Raw genomic sequence first — 17,546 nt, forward strand, 5'->3', positions numbered from 1 at the left:
CAAAAGGCCATCACAAGAATATCTGGCAGCTGGCAGATAACAACATAGATATTCCCCTGTGTTGCCACCTATGAAGTCTCCGGGTTTGTTTCTGTGCCTGGTCCAGGTCTTCTCTAGATTTTAATGTTGAAAGAGTTTCGTTTGGGGGCATTTCCTTCACAATTACAAAATTTAAGTATTCTTTCAGAGCAGCTTACCTTCTGCCATTTCTCTTCTTTGGACCAGTCTTTTGGGGGTACCTGAAGAGAAATGCCCAGTGATAAAGATTTCCTTCTTTAGCTTACTGGAATGGAATTCAAGAATGGCAAAAAACAAATGAATTAGTAGCTTTGTCATTTTAACCGTTTGACAGATTAGTATTGTAAAACTATTAGTTTCATCCTCGACAGAGCAGTCATACAGCTTCTGTTTGTACCGTTAAATGTGTTTTTTTTTAAAGTACATATTTCTTCCCTTTAGCTTTCATATTTTTACATGTTAGATATTTTGTTTTTACTTATTTTTTGTAAACTTCTGATGACAACAGAGTTTATACTTGTTAGCTACAGACTAATGGTTTGTTCCTGTTAGCGAATTGTCCTGAAAGTTGGCAGGCTGTGAATTCTGAGGAGCTGATAGAAACGAACCATCAAGAGTATGCACAATTAGAAATTCTTTCCCTTGTAATTAAGTTCTTTTGCATGTTAATTCGAACTGGAAAATAAATGGTTACAATTAATATGGCTTACCAGAAGGGATTTCAGCTGTGCTTGATTCCTTCCTTAGGAATTCAAAGAAAAAATTAATGATTAGACTATCTAGTAATAACACAGTGCATGTGGAATTGTGTTCTGCTTTTTCCATTAGATAAATTTAGTATATGCTATCAGGTGAAGTTAGGCATAATTTAAATAAGTAAGGTTTGGGGAATACCTGCCATACGTTTTACCAGTAAGCAAATAGAAGCCCCACTTGTCTTTGCAGTATGGTTCTGACAGCTTAATGAAGCTCAATGAATTAGGTCATGTTACATATTAAAATAACATATCAAGGAAGACTTAGAAAGCAGCGTTTTGCTTAGAAACCAATAGAAAGCAGCGTTTTGAAAAATAAAATTTTTATGGTAGTAATTTTTATATGCAGAAACTTTGTAGAATGTTGAATCCTAATATAATTTCAATTTCTGTGGAAATACACTTCATTGTAGTAAGATTTCACATTACAACTAGATAGGTTATGCCATAATAATCATTTATCAGATTAGTACTCTAGTTGAGTTCTGTCTTATTTTCGGACAAAGGTAAACCCCTATATGTGTGCTAGAGTACCAGAAGTAAACCTTTCCCTCATGACTATTGAGAATGTTTTTGGAAGTAACTCAAAATCAGTTCTCAAATATTCTAGATGAAGACACCATGGGACACAGGAATTTGCGATCTATTTGGGTAGATAATAGCTGATACTGAATAGTATTCCTAAGCATTGTTTTATGTGATTTTATGTGTATTGTCTCCATTTTATAGATGAGAAAACTAAGGTATAGAGAGGATAACTAACTAGCATGGCTATTTTTTGTTTTCCTGCTTGAAGAATATTTATCTTTTAAAGGTCACCTTAAAAGTCATCTGATTTGTGAAAGTTTCTTGGATCACTCACCCTCTTTATTCTTACCTTTAGTGCAACAGACAACATCCTGTGTTACCTATCGTTGCCCTTCATGCATGCCTCTCTGTTGAAGGTTCTTGCTCAACACTCCCGCTTCTCAACCTTGGCAAGCCGCAGATCCACTGCTTTCTTTCTTGCAGTGACCTAATGTAGCCTCTTGGCTTTAGATATCATCTATATGCTAATAATCCCCAAGTTTATATCTCAGGCCTGGACCTTTTCCTCTGAATTCCATTTACCCCATTTCAATTAATAGCAACTCCACCCTTGTAGTTAGTTGCACAGGTCAGAAACCTTTAAGGTTTCTTGACTTCTGTTTTTCATATCCCACATCAGATCTGTGAGTAAATGTTATCAGCTCTACTCTGAAAATACATTCACAATCTGACTGTTGGCATTGCTTTCACGCAGGTCCAGAACGCCAAGAATTTCTGCAGTAACCTCTTATTTAGTTGTTTTGCTGTTATATTCCTGTTCCCCTTCATTTTTTTTCCCCACAAAGTAACAAAGTTTGTTCCCCACAAAGTAACAAATATTGTCACATATTTGCGCAGAACTCTCCAACAGCTTTCCATTTCAATCCTGGTAAAAACCAAAATAATATTATAGTGGTCTACAAGGCCTTATGTGATATATTTCCTGCTTAACTTTCTGACCTGACTCCCTATTACTCTCCCCTTTGCTTGAACACGTTGGAATGCTCCCACTTGAGAGCCTTTTTATTTGTTACCCCTTTCTGGATATTCTTTCAGAGACATCTGCATGGCTCACTCTCTCATCTTTACTCAAATGTTACCCTCTCAGGAGGCCTTTCTTGTCTACTCTATTTAAAATTACACTGCAAGGGGGCATCTGGGTGGCTCAGTCAGTTAAGCATCTGACTTCAGCTCAGGTCATGATCTCACAGTTTGTGAGTTCAAGCCCCACGTCAGGCTCTGTGCTGATAGCTCAGGGCCTGGAGCCTGCTTTGGATTCTGTGTCATCTCCTTTCTCTGCCCCCCCCCCCCCCCCCATGCTCATGCTCTGTCTCTCAATAATAAATAAACGTTAAAAAAATTTTTTTTTAATTACACTGCAGGGGCTCCTGGATGGGTCAGTTGGTTAAGCATTTGACTCTTGATCTTGGCTCAGGTCATGATCTCACGGTTATAAGTTTGAGCCCCACATCAGGCTCTGCGCTGACAGCATGGAGCCTGCTTGGGATTATCGCTCTGCCCCCCCCCCCCCCAAAATTAATAAACACTAAAAAAATTTTTTTTAATAAAAATAAGTAAAACTAAAATTACACTGCAGCTCTCCCCCCTTCCCTTTGTTTTACTCCATAGCACTTAATATAATCTTATATGCCATATGTTTAACTTAATCTGTTGTCTTTTTACCCCAACTAAAATGAAAGTTCCTTGAGGATAGGTAATTTTTATTCAGTCTGTTGTGTTTAGTGCCATCAGCTGGAGCAGTGCCCAGCATATGGTAAACAATAACTAAACATTTGTTGAATGAATAGTAAATGTGGTTGAATATATAGCAGATGAGTAAAGAAAATATTTCAGGTTAGGGTGAAACTATATTAACCAAGTCTAGAAATGATATGGTTAGAGCCAATAAAGAAAACTAGTTTGCCATTTCATTTAAAAGCAATGATTTAAGCCTATAGGAGAGTTACTCTGATGAAACTAAAAATACATTCTTACATATTCTTTGAACACAGGCCCTGTACTTTATTAAGGAATCCACTGTGTCAAAATCTGTTAACAAGTTAGCCAAGGGTCACAGTTGAAGAAACTCACCTAGATGGGACTAGGAAGGCAGATGTGGGAATATCTGGTGATACTGGCCTTTTTCAGTAAAGTAAGGCCTAGCTCTAGAGAAACTATACACCTGGGACTCTGATGCAGCCTGGGCTGTGGTTTTTCCTAGTTGTCCCAAGAATGTGAACAGTTCCTAGAAACAAGATTTTCTTTTTGTTGGGCCATGGGTGCCAGAGTGATGATGGCTATATTGCCTGGAGGTGGAAGAACTTGCCAAAGCTCAGTGGGAGAGTTCATTCTGCAGCACCTTGTATGCCTCCTATGTTACTTCAGTTTTAAGTACCAAAGTGTTTTTTTGCTTGTTTATGTATTTTTTTTTTTTTGTATAATATCATAGTATTTGTAAGCTTAGCATTTAATAGAGGTTTTTCTAGTGTGTGAATCAATATACCAAAAATTAATACACTGGTGGTTTGAATATTATATGGTCAATTATATATACTATGTATATAATACATAGTGTAATGTATTATGTGGGGAAGAGTATGACCTGTAGATTATTTTGTATTAATAAAGTCTAATCCAAGTGATTTTATTTTTTATTTTTTAATTTTTTTAAACGTTTGTTTATTTTTGTGAGAGAGACAGAGCATGAGCAGGGGAGGAGCAGAGAAAGAGGGAGATACAGAATTCGAAGCAGGTTCCAGGCCTTGAGCCATCAGCACAGAGCCCGATGTGGACCTTGAACACAGGAACCATGAGATCATGACCTGAGCCAAAGTTGGAAGCTTAACCACCTGAGCCACCCAGGAACCCCCAAATGCTTTTAAAGATCAACCAAATAGATTTCAGGGTTGCCAATCTTAAAAATTTAATTACCCAACTAATACCCTTCCTTGAATATTTGGCCTTTCCTTTTTTTTTTTTTTAATTATTAAATTTTTTTTATGTTTATTTTTGAGACAGAGACAGAGCATGAATGGGGGAGGGTCAGAGAGAGAGGGAGACACAGAATCCAAAGCAGGCTCCAGGCTCTAGGCTCTGAGCTGTTGGCACAGAGCCCGAGGCGGGGCTGGAACTCATGAACCATGAGATCATGACCTGTGCAGAAGTCGACGCTTAATTGACTGAGCCATCCAGGCACCCCAAGGACTTTTCAACTTCACACAGAAGTATAGAGAGATTTTAATTTTCCTAAGAAAATATTTATGAATCTGTAATACACATGAACAGATGAGCACTAAAAATCTCAAAATTCAATAACACATAGAGCATAACTGCTTTGATTTTAGAAATTGTATATTTTCTTATCAGGAGTTATCTACCATATCTTTGGGAAAGTCACTTTTTCCATGGAGCATATAATATTGAACAGTATAACTTTTCATTGAATCTGATGAGACAAATTGGTCATAAAATGTATTACAAGATAACTAAAACATAGACCTACTGTATGAAGGGTTTGTATGTGAACCACTTAAATATATCCTATGTAGTTTTTGTTTTTCAAAAGAGTGATGCTGATCTGTGCTTTCAGCCAGACAGTAGTAAATAGACAACAACACCAGTTATCTACTGAGACCACTGCAAATTTGTAGTTGATAAAATTTCTTTTTGCATCTGTATACAATGTATGAGGAAATGTCTATTGATGTCTTCTGCCCGTTTTTAATTGGATTATTTGTTTTTTGGTTGTTAAGTTGTATAAGTTCTTTATATATTTTAGATGCTATCCCTTTATCATTTGCAACAACGTGGATGGAGCTAGACAGTATAATGCTAAGTGAAATAAATCGGAGAAAGACAAATACCATATGATTTTACTCATGTGGAATTTAAGAAATAAGACAAGCAAAGGAGAAAGAAAAAGAATAAACCAAGAACAGACTCCTAACTATAGAGAACAAATTGATGGTTATCAGAGGGGAGGTGGGTGGGGAGATGAGTAAAATAGGTGATGGGGATTAAAGAGTACACATCATGATGAGCACTGAGTAATGTACAGAATTATTGAATTACTCTATCATATATCTACAACTAGTATAACACTGTATGTTAACTATACTGGAATTAAAATATTTTTAAACTAACAAAAAAAAATGTAGTGTGGGGCTTGTCAGGAGGAATGGAAAAGGCTTCTTTCAGAACATTTTCCACATTGTCATCTGGGGACAGAAAATCTCCCCAAACACTTGCCCAATTAGCTCTTGATGGAATGGTCTTGCACAGTCTGACCTGTTTTTACATATCCATTCATTTGATTTATCAGTTTCACTAGAGTGATTTGTGCATTTTGTTTTGAGGTGGTAAGTAATAGATGAGGGGGGTGGGGAATGAAATCATGAAAAACAATGATAATTTTTTTTTAATTCTTTTAATGTTTTTTATTTATTTTTGAGAGAGACACAGAGTGTGAGCAGGGAGCAGGCAGAGAGAGAGAGGGAGACACAGAATCTGAAGCAGGCTTCAGGCTCTGAGTTGTCAGCACAGAGCCTGACATGGGGCTTGACTCACAAACCGTGAGAATGTGACCTGAGCTGAGGTCAGTTGCTTAACTGACTGAGCCACCCAGGCGTTCCACAATGATAATATTTAAAATTTTTTTTTATAATGTTTTTTATTTATTTTTGAGACAGAGAGAGACAGAGCATGAGCAGGGGAGGGGCAGAGAGAGAGGGAGGCACAGAACCTGAAGCAGGTCCCAGGCTCCGAGCTGTCGCACAGAGCCCGACACGGGGCTCGAACTCACGGACTGTGAGATCATGACCTGAGCTGAAGTCGGATGCTTAACCAACTGAGCCACCCAGGCGCCCCGACAATGATAATATTTAATAAGACTGTTTTCATTTCCAGTGGCTTTGAAGCGTATGCTGAATTTCAATGTGCCTCATGTTAAAAACAGCACTGGAGAACCAGTATGGAAGGTAAGAGACTTTATTTTAATTTTAATTTAACTTTATTTAATATTTTAACTTTAATTTATTTTAATTATTTTTGCTTGGTCTTTATTGGTGGTGATTGGAGGGAATTTCTTGTTAATGCTGAACAGTAGCGCATTTTAGTTATGCATGGAGAGTTTATTTTTATTTAACATGGTTTCTTAATGTGAATCTTTTTAATAAACATTTTATGGAGGGAGACAGGCAAGGATAATAATATGCATCCAGGGAATCCAGCTGATCTCTTGAATGGCCCCTCACTAGTAGGTCTTTCATCTGGTTGATGTTTTGTTCCTTAGCTTTGCAGGTCCAGAATTTGGATCTCGCAAGCTTGTTCAAGGTTAGTCAGACTTGGGTAGAGAGTGATCTGTAAACCAGAATGCCAGTTTTAACCGACTCATGAGACAGTGATTTGTAAACCATAATGCTGGTTAATTTATGATATATAAAACTGTCAGTAAAATTGTTAATTGGACCAGAAAGCAATCTATAATATTTCTCCCTTGAGAAATGATGAAGTACCTTTAAAAATTCCTGTTCTTTAAGCTTGTTCATTTTAAACTTTATACTTTCTTTCTTCAGACAGACTAGAATTCAGCTGCTTAGGTTTACACTTGTTAGTTTATAGTCACTTTATATTTCTTTTTTGTTAATAATTGAGAACAACTCAACCTGGTAACTATTTGGGGTGTTTTGAAAACTCTGATGATCCTTATAAGTCCTTTGGTTAACTCTAAAGATGGTTAAGGTCATCTATATGAATTCCTAGGTTAAGCTTCAAAATATCCCCTAATTTTTGCCTTCTTTCATGTTTATTTGTGGGCATCCTGTTTTTGCTCCTTGAATAAACAATGCTCGATTATTGTTTCTAAAGCCTTTATTAAGCTTTTGAATTAAATAGCTCGAGAATTTCTTGGGTACAATCTGATTTGTGTCAAATTCTTTCCCTATCCATTACTTATGTATCACAAGATTAATAATATAGATATATTGAGATTTAGAGATGGAAGATATTTATGAGAAATGAAACACCCAACCTCTTAGAACTAGAGCAGAAGAGTTTTAGCTTTTATTTTTTAATTTTTTTTATGTTTTTATTTTATTTTTGAGAGAGAGCATGAGTGGGGAAGGGGCAGAAAGAGAGGGAGACACAGAATCAGAAACAGGCTCGAGGTTCTGAGCCGTCGGCACAGAGCCCGATGCGGGACTCATGGATGGTAAGATCATGACCTGAGCCGAAGCCAGACACTTAACTGACTGAGCTACCCAGGCACCCAAGAGTTTTAGCTATTCTAAAGGAAATGCTGTCATATAGGAAACACATTTTTTTATGACAGCATGTTTCATCCCTCATTAGCAATTTCTTACTCTGTAAAGAATTATTGATGTAGTTGTAAAGAAACACTAGTTGAAATTTCTCTTTTATTAGCCTTAACTCTAAAACTAATTTTAAGTTAGAAGATTCAGAGTTCTTTCTACCCCTCAAAGATGTCAGTTATAATATTTTAGAATGTGAAGAAATGTATGTGACAGAATAAGGCTAGCATGTACTCTTTAGGGACTTAATTCTTTAAAATTGTTTATTTATGTTTATTCATTTCCTGAGAGAGAGTCACACAGGGGAGGAGCAGAGAGAGAGGAAGACACAGAATCTGAAGCCTGCTTCAGAGCTCTGAGCTGTCAGCACAGAGCCCAATTCAGGGCTTGAACCCAAGAACCACAAGATCATGGCATGAACCGAAGTCAGATGCTTAACCGGCTGAGCCACCCAGCCAACCCAGTCACTCACTCGTTTTTTAAATGAGCATCTTACTAACCTGAGATGCTTAAATTACCAAATTTTCTTTACAGTGTTAGAACCTGTTACCCATTAGTTTTGAGAGGGACTATTTTTACTTCTCTCTTTTTAGAAAGGATTGATGTAAACTTGGTGGGGAAGTGTATGTGAGTTTGCTGAATATTAAAGATCCTTTATTATAGCTTAAGATAAGTATTTTGTAGTTGCTAGTATGTTTATCCTAGCAAAAATATTCTATGAGAATAAATTTATGTAATATTAATTTAGCCTAAGTGATCATGCTTTAAAAACTAGATTATGACATACGTGAACGTTTTGGGCAATGACAGAAAATATTAAATTGAGGTAAGTATAAGAATTCAGCATACATGATTTATTAAAATAGAATATACTTCAACATTGTCTTAATATGAGCTCTCTGTCAGCTGTTTACTGATAATGTTTCGAAAACACGTTTTTTTTTAAACCAGGTGCTCATTTATGACAGATTTGGCCAAGATATCATCTCTCCACTGCTATCAGTAAAAGAGCTGAGAGACATGGGAATCACTCTGCATCTGTGAGTTTTAACATGTTTCTAATAATGACATTTGTTTTCAGATACATTGCTAAAGGATATCTTTGGCCACCTTGAAATCCAGTTATTAAAGGACATCATTTATACAGAAAATGTTAGGTTACAGTACTTGTATAAAACAACATTTAACTATTTACTTTGAAGTTAGAAATAATTCTCAGTCTGAGGTTTTATAATTTCAGAATTTAAATTTTCTCTCTCATGTCTTTTCGTAAAGACTAGTTTACCCTCTTATATGAAAGAACAGAACTGGTTGTCTTAAGTTCTCTTCCATCTCTGAAAATTTTTTATTCCTTCAGTTTGAATATGGTTTTTATTTATTTTTTTTAATTTTTTTTTTTGGCATTTATTTATTTTTGATAGAGACAGCACAAGTCAGGGAGGGGCAGAGAGAGAGGGAGACACAGAATCTGAAGCAGGCTCCAGGCTCTGAGCTGTCAGCACAGAGCCCAACGTGGGGCCCAAACTCAGAAACCGTGAGATCATGACCTGAGCTGAAATTGGACGCTCAACTGACTGAGCCACCCAGGCACCCCTGAATATACTTTTTAAAGAATGTCTAAATTAGTTTATCGTTAATATGAAAAATTTAAGTATCTATGGGATAATGATTGTTAACCACTATAGGAGCTATCTATGTTGTCTTCTTAACTACTGAATGTATTTGATTATATTATTTCTGGTATGTTTGATAAATATAACAAATCTGTCTCCCTCTGTCTCTGCCCCTCCCCTGCTCTCTTTCTCTCTCGAAAATAAACATTAAAGTGTGTGTGTGTGTGTGTGTGTGTGTGTGTGTGTGTATATATATACACACACATACACACACACACACACACACACACACACACACACACACTTGATTTTACTTATGGTTAAATTTTTTCATTGTTTTTTTTTTTTTTTTTTTTTTTTTTTTTTTTTTAAATTTTTTTTTTTCAACGTTTATTTATTTTTGGGACAGAGAGAGACAGAGCATGAACGGGGGAAGGGCAGAGAGAGAGGGAGACACAGAATCGGAAACAGGCTCCAGGCTCTGAGCCATCAGCCCAGAGCCCGACGCGGGGCTCGAACTCACAGACCGCAAGATCGTGACCTGGCTGAAGTCGGACGCTTAACCGACTGCGCCACCCAGGCGCCCCAATTTTTTCATTGTTTTTAAAGACTCCTCCAGCTTCCTGTTTTCCCTCTCTTGGAGAACTGAATTTTTCCTCTGCTCACCCTCCCCCAAACATATTTCTGTGAAAAATGGGAATAAAATTGCTATTGAATGTGCTTTAGTTCTTATTCAGGAAGAATATTGGTATTAGAAATAAAGGTGATTGTAATAGAAGAGAAGAAGACTGACATTAGGATCTTACTAACAAATAATGTTAGCACTGATAAAAGGAGAAGCCTGGGTTAAACGATTAATTGAAGCAAGAGCTTTTAGTGTACTGGTCATTGTCTATAAAATGATTCATCCTTGATTTGAGAAGTACTGTTTTAAATGATCTTTTTAGATAAATGACTAAGAAAAAGTTGAATTTTATGTTCTTTAGGCTTTTACACTCTGATCGAGATCCTATTCCAGATGTTCCCGCAGTGTACTTTGTAATGCCAACTGAAGAAAATATTGACAGAATGTGCCAGGTAATATGAGTTCTTATATGTAGAGACAGGTTTTTTAAATTTTTTATTTATATTATTAATCAAATAATTTTTTTCAGGAATAGAATTTAGTGATTCATCATTTAACATTTAATAGCCAGTGCTCATCCCAACCAGTATCCTCCTTAATGCCCCTCTCCCCTTTAGCCCTTGCCCCCATTCAACACCCCTCCAGCGACCCTCCATTTGTTCTCTAGTTTTAAGAGTGTCTTATGGGTTGTCTCCCTTCCTATTTTTATATTATTTTTGCTTCCCTTCCATTATGTTCTCCTGTTTTGTATCTTAAATCCCACATATGAGTGAAGTCATATATTTGTCTCTGACTGAACTAATTTCACTTAGCATAATACGTTCTAGTTCGATCCACAGAGTTGTAAATGGCAAGATTTCATTCTTTTTGGTTGCCGAGTACATTTCATTGAATATGTATACCACATCTTCTTCATCCATTCAGCAGTTGGTGGACATTTGGGCCCTTTCCAAACTTTGGCTATTGTCAGTAGCCGAACGTTGGGGTACATGTGTCTCTTGGAATCAGCATTGTTATATCTGTATTTAACTCTAGCAATTTTCTTCCTTATCTCTGTAGACATATATAATATCCAAAACAGTTTCATTTCAGAAATACAAGATTTATCCTAGTTGTTTCTTTTTCCCTTTACAAATTTGTAACTCCTTTTTCTGACAGTGACAAACATGACTCCCAATATCCTCAACATACTTATTTTCTCAGAACTCATAATTATTAGTCCTTTATCCTTTAACCAATGTCCCAACCTTTGTTAAACCACTGCCCTGCTTGCTACCTTCTTCACACAGCCTCCAAATCCTCAGTTTTTCACATTTAAACATCTCCAATACCAGATGCATCTTAAAATTGATGGTGTGTTATAGAATTTTATTGGCAGCATTAATTCTTTCTTGGTGTTACATAACATAATGGTGCCTCTTTCAATTGACATTTTCTTAGATTCAAAGAAATGCAGGCATACCTTGTTTTATTAGGTTTCACAGATAATTCACTTTTTTAGAAAGAGAAGGTTTGTCACAACCCTGCATCAAGCAGGTCTGTTGATGCCATTTTTCCAATAACATTAACTCACTTTCTGCCTGTCACGTTTCGGTAATAATCAGACTATTTCAAACTCTTTTATTACTATATTTGTTATAGTGATCTGTGATCAGTGATAATTCACTGAAAGCTTAAATTTTTTAGCAATGAAGTATTTTTTTTTTTTAATGTTTATTTATTTTTGAGACAGAGAGAGACAGAGCATGAACGGGGGAGGGTCACAGAGAGGGAGACACAGAATCTGAAACAGGCTCCAGGCTCTGAGCAGTCAGCACAGAGCCCGACGCGGGGCTCGAAATCACAGACCGCGAGATCATGACCTGAGCCGAAGTCGGACACCTAACCGACTGAGCCACCCAGGCGCCCCTGAAGTATTTTTTAATTAAGGTATATACTCTTTTTTTAGACATAAGACTCTTGCACACTTAATAGACCACAGCATAGTGTGAACATAATTTTCATAGACACTGGGAAACCAGAAAATTATTTTGACTCATTTTATTACAATGTTCGCTTTATTGTGGTGGTCTGGAACTGAACCTGCAATATATCCAAGGTATGCCTGTATGGTTATTTAGATATCTGTTTTTCCTAGAGTTTAAGAAGATAAGTAAATTTGATTTAAGAATTTGCATAACTTAAATTATAGTACTTTTGGATGATTGAGAAGTAATACTTCTGGAATTGGTCATTGGAATTATGTCTGAACAGTGAAGGAAGTGTGTTGTTTTATTAAGAGCAATAGAAGGTATTAGCTGCAAAATATAATAAGCATTTTACTATACAAGAGAGCCATTTCTGGAGATTTTTGAGAAAAAGGGAAATAAACTATTTCAAAGCAGTCTTGTGTGATACTATAATTAGTAGAATTTTATTGATAATAGAATTATAACTTTAATTATTAATATATAGGTCCATTATATCTGGCAACCAAGTAACTAGTACTTCTACATAACTTTCTTCTCTTGGGTTTTTTTTAATTGTCATTTAAATATGTGTATTATCCTCCAAAATCTTACTCTTACAGTATCTAAATGATTTCTGTCTGTGGTCATCTTTTATATGTGTGCATAGGAATGAAGTATTCATTGTATTTATAGGATCTGCGAAATCAACTCTATGAATCATATTACTTAAATTTTATTTCTGCTATTTCAAGAAGTAAACTGGAAGATATTGCAAATGCAGCATTAGCTGCTAGTGCAGTAACACAAGTAGCCAAGGTAAGAGATTTTGATTAGCTGATGACATTTTGTTAATGTAAAATTTAGTGTATTTTAAAACCTGTTAGTTCACTTAAGTTTCTCATTTACAAAAGATGAGGTCAACCTAAGAAATATTTAGACTCAATACTTTTTTTGATAATGTAAATTACCTATAATTTGAACTAGGCCGAATACACCAAACTAATGGTACCTGTTATTTGATGAATTTGAAAGATAAAAATAAAATGCTTAATCAGTCTTTGTTTTAGTCTAGGATTTGTATCATCTTTTTAGCTCAACTTAGAAATAGTTTGACAGTTGGGTTGTTACAAATTATACTAAAAATATGTTGACATTATTTTATTTATAGTTACTATAGTCACCATATTATCTTCAGGTCTTACTTAGGAGAGAAGATCCAACGAAGTTACGTTACATTTTATAAGAGGGAAGGAATTTACAACAGGCCAGCAGTTCTACATCATATTTACCATTTACATAGGTTCAGCTTAGTTATAAATAAATCTGGAAAATCTTTTCTTGGTTATAGCAGTACTGTGCCTTGTGCTTCTTGACATTGGACAAGACATGAAATTCTAGGGAATCATATAGGACAAATAAAAGACAAAACAACCATGCATTTGCTTCCCATTTTTTCCCACTGAGTTTTCATTCTAAGATTTAGATAGTCTACTATTACTTCTGATTAGTTTTTGAGGCTTATGTTTTAATGTTCTTTCTTTTCAAAGTTTATTATTTTACATAAAATAATAGGAATGGTTTTCAGTTTGTTTAACTAAATTCAGTGTACTTCTAAGAATTTTCTTAATTTTTCTCCTGATTTGCCCTTCTAAAGAACTAGTATAACTTTTTTCCCACTTATAAGTGTTCATGGTGGAAAAATTGTTACTATGACTTACTTAGGAAAGTGTGATTAAAGTGAACATAAAAATTAAATTGCAATTTTTTTCTTCAAAACTGATATACATTCCCATCCCAAGCACAGTTTTTGAAAAAATCTTTTTATCTTCATAAATGTTGTTATCTGAAGATAGTACTCTCCTCCTTGATAATTTATTGACCAAAGTCTTGTTTATATTCCTTTTTAATATCAACTCCTCATTCTTACCCAATGAGGCAATCTGCCACATGGTATAATTTTTAGTTATTAAATATAATGGTAATTTTTTCCATTATTTTCCATTGGTTGATTAAGTCAAGCTAAATGTGCTTTCAGTATTGCAAAATTGGGGTGACTGGCTGGCTAGGTCAGTGTAGCATGCAACTCTTGGTCTCACAGTTAGTGAGTTTGAGGCCCACATTTGGCTCTCTCCTGTCAGCTGGAGCCTGCTTTGAATCCTCTGTCCCCACCCCACTCATTCTCTTTCTCTTTCAAAATAAATAAAATTTTCAAAAATATTGTAAAATTGATGTATAAACCTTTTCTTTTATTTCCAGGTTTTTGATCAGTATCTCAATTTTATTACTTTGGAAGATGATATGTTTGTATTATGTAATCAAAATAAGGAGCTTGTTTCATATCGTGGTATGTAAAAACAGGAATATTGTAATTCGTTAAAATGAGTGATGTACTGTAAAAAAAAAAATAGCACATTTAGTACTCTCAAAAACCAGCTTTGTTTACAGTAGTACAACTGTAAAAGATTTTTTAAAGCACACAAAACAAGTCTTAGACTGAATTTTGTCACATAAAACAACATGTACTAGACGTGTTTTGCAAGCTCAATGAAGTACCAAACCTCTAACTTTTTAGGTACCTACCCCACAGCAGCTTACATGAATGGTTTTTTCATGACAAGTAAGACAGTATTTTAGTAGTAGGATTCAATGAGTCTTCTACTACTTTGACTCTTGGACAAGGACAAGTTACTCTGCTTCTCTGTGCTTTAGTTTTCGTCATCGGTAAAGTGGGAATAATAATACTATCTACCTCACAGACTTTTTGTGGGAATTAATTGGATTAGTGTGTGTAAAATGCCTAGAAAGGCACATAAGTATTCACAAAAGGTTGGCTAAGGCGTCAACAGCTACTATAGCACTATTAAGGAATGAAGTATAGGTGCCATTTTCAAATACAGATTGTTAGACTCCCTTGATTTTTATACCTTGTTTATTCACCAGTAGATTGAATATTTGTATTTGATCAAATGCTATCTAACCATCTCTGGAGTTTGCATTCCCACTTTTGGTAAACAGACCATTCCTGGATGTAGATTAAAACTAACAGGCCACACATGCATACAACCACACAACACCTATACCACATTTTATTGTCTGTGTTGCTTTTTCTGTGTGTGAAACACTTAACATGAGTTCTACTTCTTTAACCTTTTTAAGTATACAATACAGTATTTACTATAGATAGTGTTGTATAGCAGATCTCTAAAACTTACTCATCTTGCCTACCTAAAACTTATATTTCCATTGATTATTTATATGGAATATTTTAAAGGAAACGCAGACTATAGGAGATAATGATTAGCCAGTTTATTGAAATAATCAATAATTTTGCTCCTTTAGGATTGAGATGTTTGTGGCTAAAATTTCAGTGGTTCTTTTTTTTTTTTTTTTTTTTTTTTTAACGTTTATTTATTTTTGGGACAGAGAGAGACAGAGCATGAGCGGGGGAGGGGCAGAGAGAGAGGGAGACACAGAATCGGAAACAGGCTCCAGGCTCTGAGCCATCAGCCCAGAGCCCGACGTGGGGCTCGAACTCACAGACCGTGAGATCGTGACCTGGCTGAAGTCGGACGCTCAACCGACTGCGCCACCCAGGCGCCCCAATTTCAGTGGTTCTTAAGTGGAGAGTATGTCCATCTAACAGGACATTTGGAAACATAGAAGGGTGTTTCTAATTGTCACATTTAGCTGGACTCTACTAGCATTCATTGAGCAGGGACTAAGGATGCTAGATGTTCTGCAGTGTGTAAATGATGCTCATAACTGAAAACTATCTGCTCAAAATGCCAGTGGTACCTATTATGAAATACTGGACCAGATGTTAAGCTCCCTGAGAGAAGAGAACATCAATTTTTTGTTTTTACTGAGCTCTGTAGCATGCTTTGTTGGTGAAATTAAACAACATCCTTAAGTGTTTGGTGAATTACCCACGTCATAGATTTTTGACAGTTGTTACTTAGATAAATCTATTTACAATTAACTGAGTTGTAAATTAATTAGCTGTTTAAGAGGTGCCAGGGTGGCTCAGTTGGTTAAGTGACCGACTTCATCTCAGGTCATGATCTCAACGGTTGGTGAGTTCAAGCCCCACGTCGGGCTCTGTGCTGACAGCTCAGAGCCTGGAGCCTGCTTCAGATTCCGTGTCTCCTCTGTCTCTACCCCTCCCCTGCTCACACTCTGTGTCTCTCTGTCTTTCATGTTGAAAGCCCAGTTTTCCTTCAGCTAACCTTAAGCTAAACTTACCAATTGTTAGATTATTTGTAAATCTGGTTATATAAAAACAAAGCACCTTGTGCTTACTTCAGCAGCACATAGACTAACATTAGAACCATACAGAGATTATTGTGGCCCCTATGCAAGGATAATATGCACATTCATGAAGTGTTCCATTAAAACAAAGCAAAACAAACAAAAAACTAACCAAGCACCTTAACTTTTTTGATATGTTAACTCAGATTAAACAGACTAGATTCTAATCAGTCCCAATGAACAAGCTTAGTCTGCATACTTGGTTTGCTGAATTCCCTTAAACAGTTTAAATTGCATTTATAAATTTAGTATTTTCTTTAAATACTTTAAAAATGAGACCAGGCAAATTTATAAATCTAATATTTAAAGAATTTGTAAAAATAATTAAATTTATAGTGAGCCTAAATTCATTACACCTTCACATACTTATAAATGTAATTAATTTTTTTTCTTAAAGAATCAGAAGTCTGAAATTATTAAGAATTAACTTAAGAATTAAATTTAAAGTACAAGTTTAATTTTAAAGCATAATTACGTGATTAATTATCTAGATTCTCAATAGTATATTTATAATATTAATAGATAGTTCTATAAGCACTTTACAATACAGGTTCATTTACTTCTCAGAGTAACTTTGTGAAGTAGGTATTATTCCCATTTTCTGAATGAAGTAACCAAGGCACTGAAATTCAGTAACTTGATAAGAAAATGGCAGAACGAGGTTACTAAACCAAGGCACTCAATCCAGAGACAGTGCTCTTAACCATTTGGTAATGATGTGCCAAATCCTCTCAGACATTGCAAGTGCTTTAAGTGATCGTGTTAAACAGATTATCCCAAACATAAATATGTTGATATCATGGCTTTTATTAATATCATCTACTTTTCATGAATTGGGAATTTATCCAATAAAGGAAGCAGATTTATCTTTTCAAAGTCAGCTACTATCTCAAACCAAGTTGTTAACATAAATGAGTTGAGGTCATTGATGGGCATTTTTTTTGACTCTTCGAGTCAGTTCTCATTTAGAGGTGTGAGACCAGGTCATAGGACCTCAGGGCTGAAGGCTTCCATTTGGATTTTACCTGTACCAGTGATTGACAGAATGAGTTGAGTATTTCTCCGGATTGGTGTAGCTTGAATTTACATAATTTACATTGTATCTTTGTCCATTTCTGTAATATCATTGAATGAATGAATGACAGTGTGCAACATTAGCACATTCCCTCATCCAGATTCTGTATTGCCTGGTTGAATTCTTTATTATTTTTATGTTCTCTGCATGGTTCATACTTTCTTTAAATATTTTAGTATATCCAGTTGGATTCTGCTTTCCTCTCATGATAATCACAAGTTGTATTGAGTTTTATATTTGTTTTCACATTTGGGGTGTTGGGAAATTAAAAATATTATATAGATAATATTTTTAGTCCAGTCAGTCTCTTAAAAATATTTACTGAGCA

The 17,546-nt window shown here is 35.5% G+C and overlaps 1 protein-coding gene and 1 non-coding gene across 2 annotated transcripts in view; both read left to right on the forward strand.

Moving 5' to 3' along the window:
- The window catches only part of SCFD1 (sec1 family domain containing 1), a 117,951-nt gene that overhangs the window by 373 nt on the left and 100,032 nt on the right, over positions 1–17,546 (forward strand). The window contains exons 2-6 of the mRNA XM_047862056.1: positions 6,246–6,316; positions 8,600–8,688; positions 10,248–10,338; positions 12,529–12,651; positions 14,092–14,179. Coding sequence (XP_047718012.1) covers positions 6,246–6,316; positions 8,600–8,688; positions 10,248–10,338; positions 12,529–12,651; positions 14,092–14,179 — 462 coding nt within the window. The remainder of the gene's footprint in view (positions 1–6,245; positions 6,317–8,599; positions 8,689–10,247; positions 10,339–12,528; positions 12,652–14,091; positions 14,180–17,546) is intronic.
- On the forward strand, positions 16,127–16,230 carry LOC125169195 (U6 spliceosomal RNA). The gene has a single exon (XR_007153517.1). It is a non-coding gene; the product is annotated as a U6 spliceosomal RNA (small nuclear RNA).

The sequence above is a fragment of the Prionailurus viverrinus genome, chromosome B3, assembly GCF_022837055.1.
Source record: "Prionailurus viverrinus isolate Anna chromosome B3, UM_Priviv_1.0, whole genome shotgun sequence".
Taxonomy (NCBI): domain Eukaryota; kingdom Metazoa; phylum Chordata; class Mammalia; order Carnivora; family Felidae; genus Prionailurus; species Prionailurus viverrinus.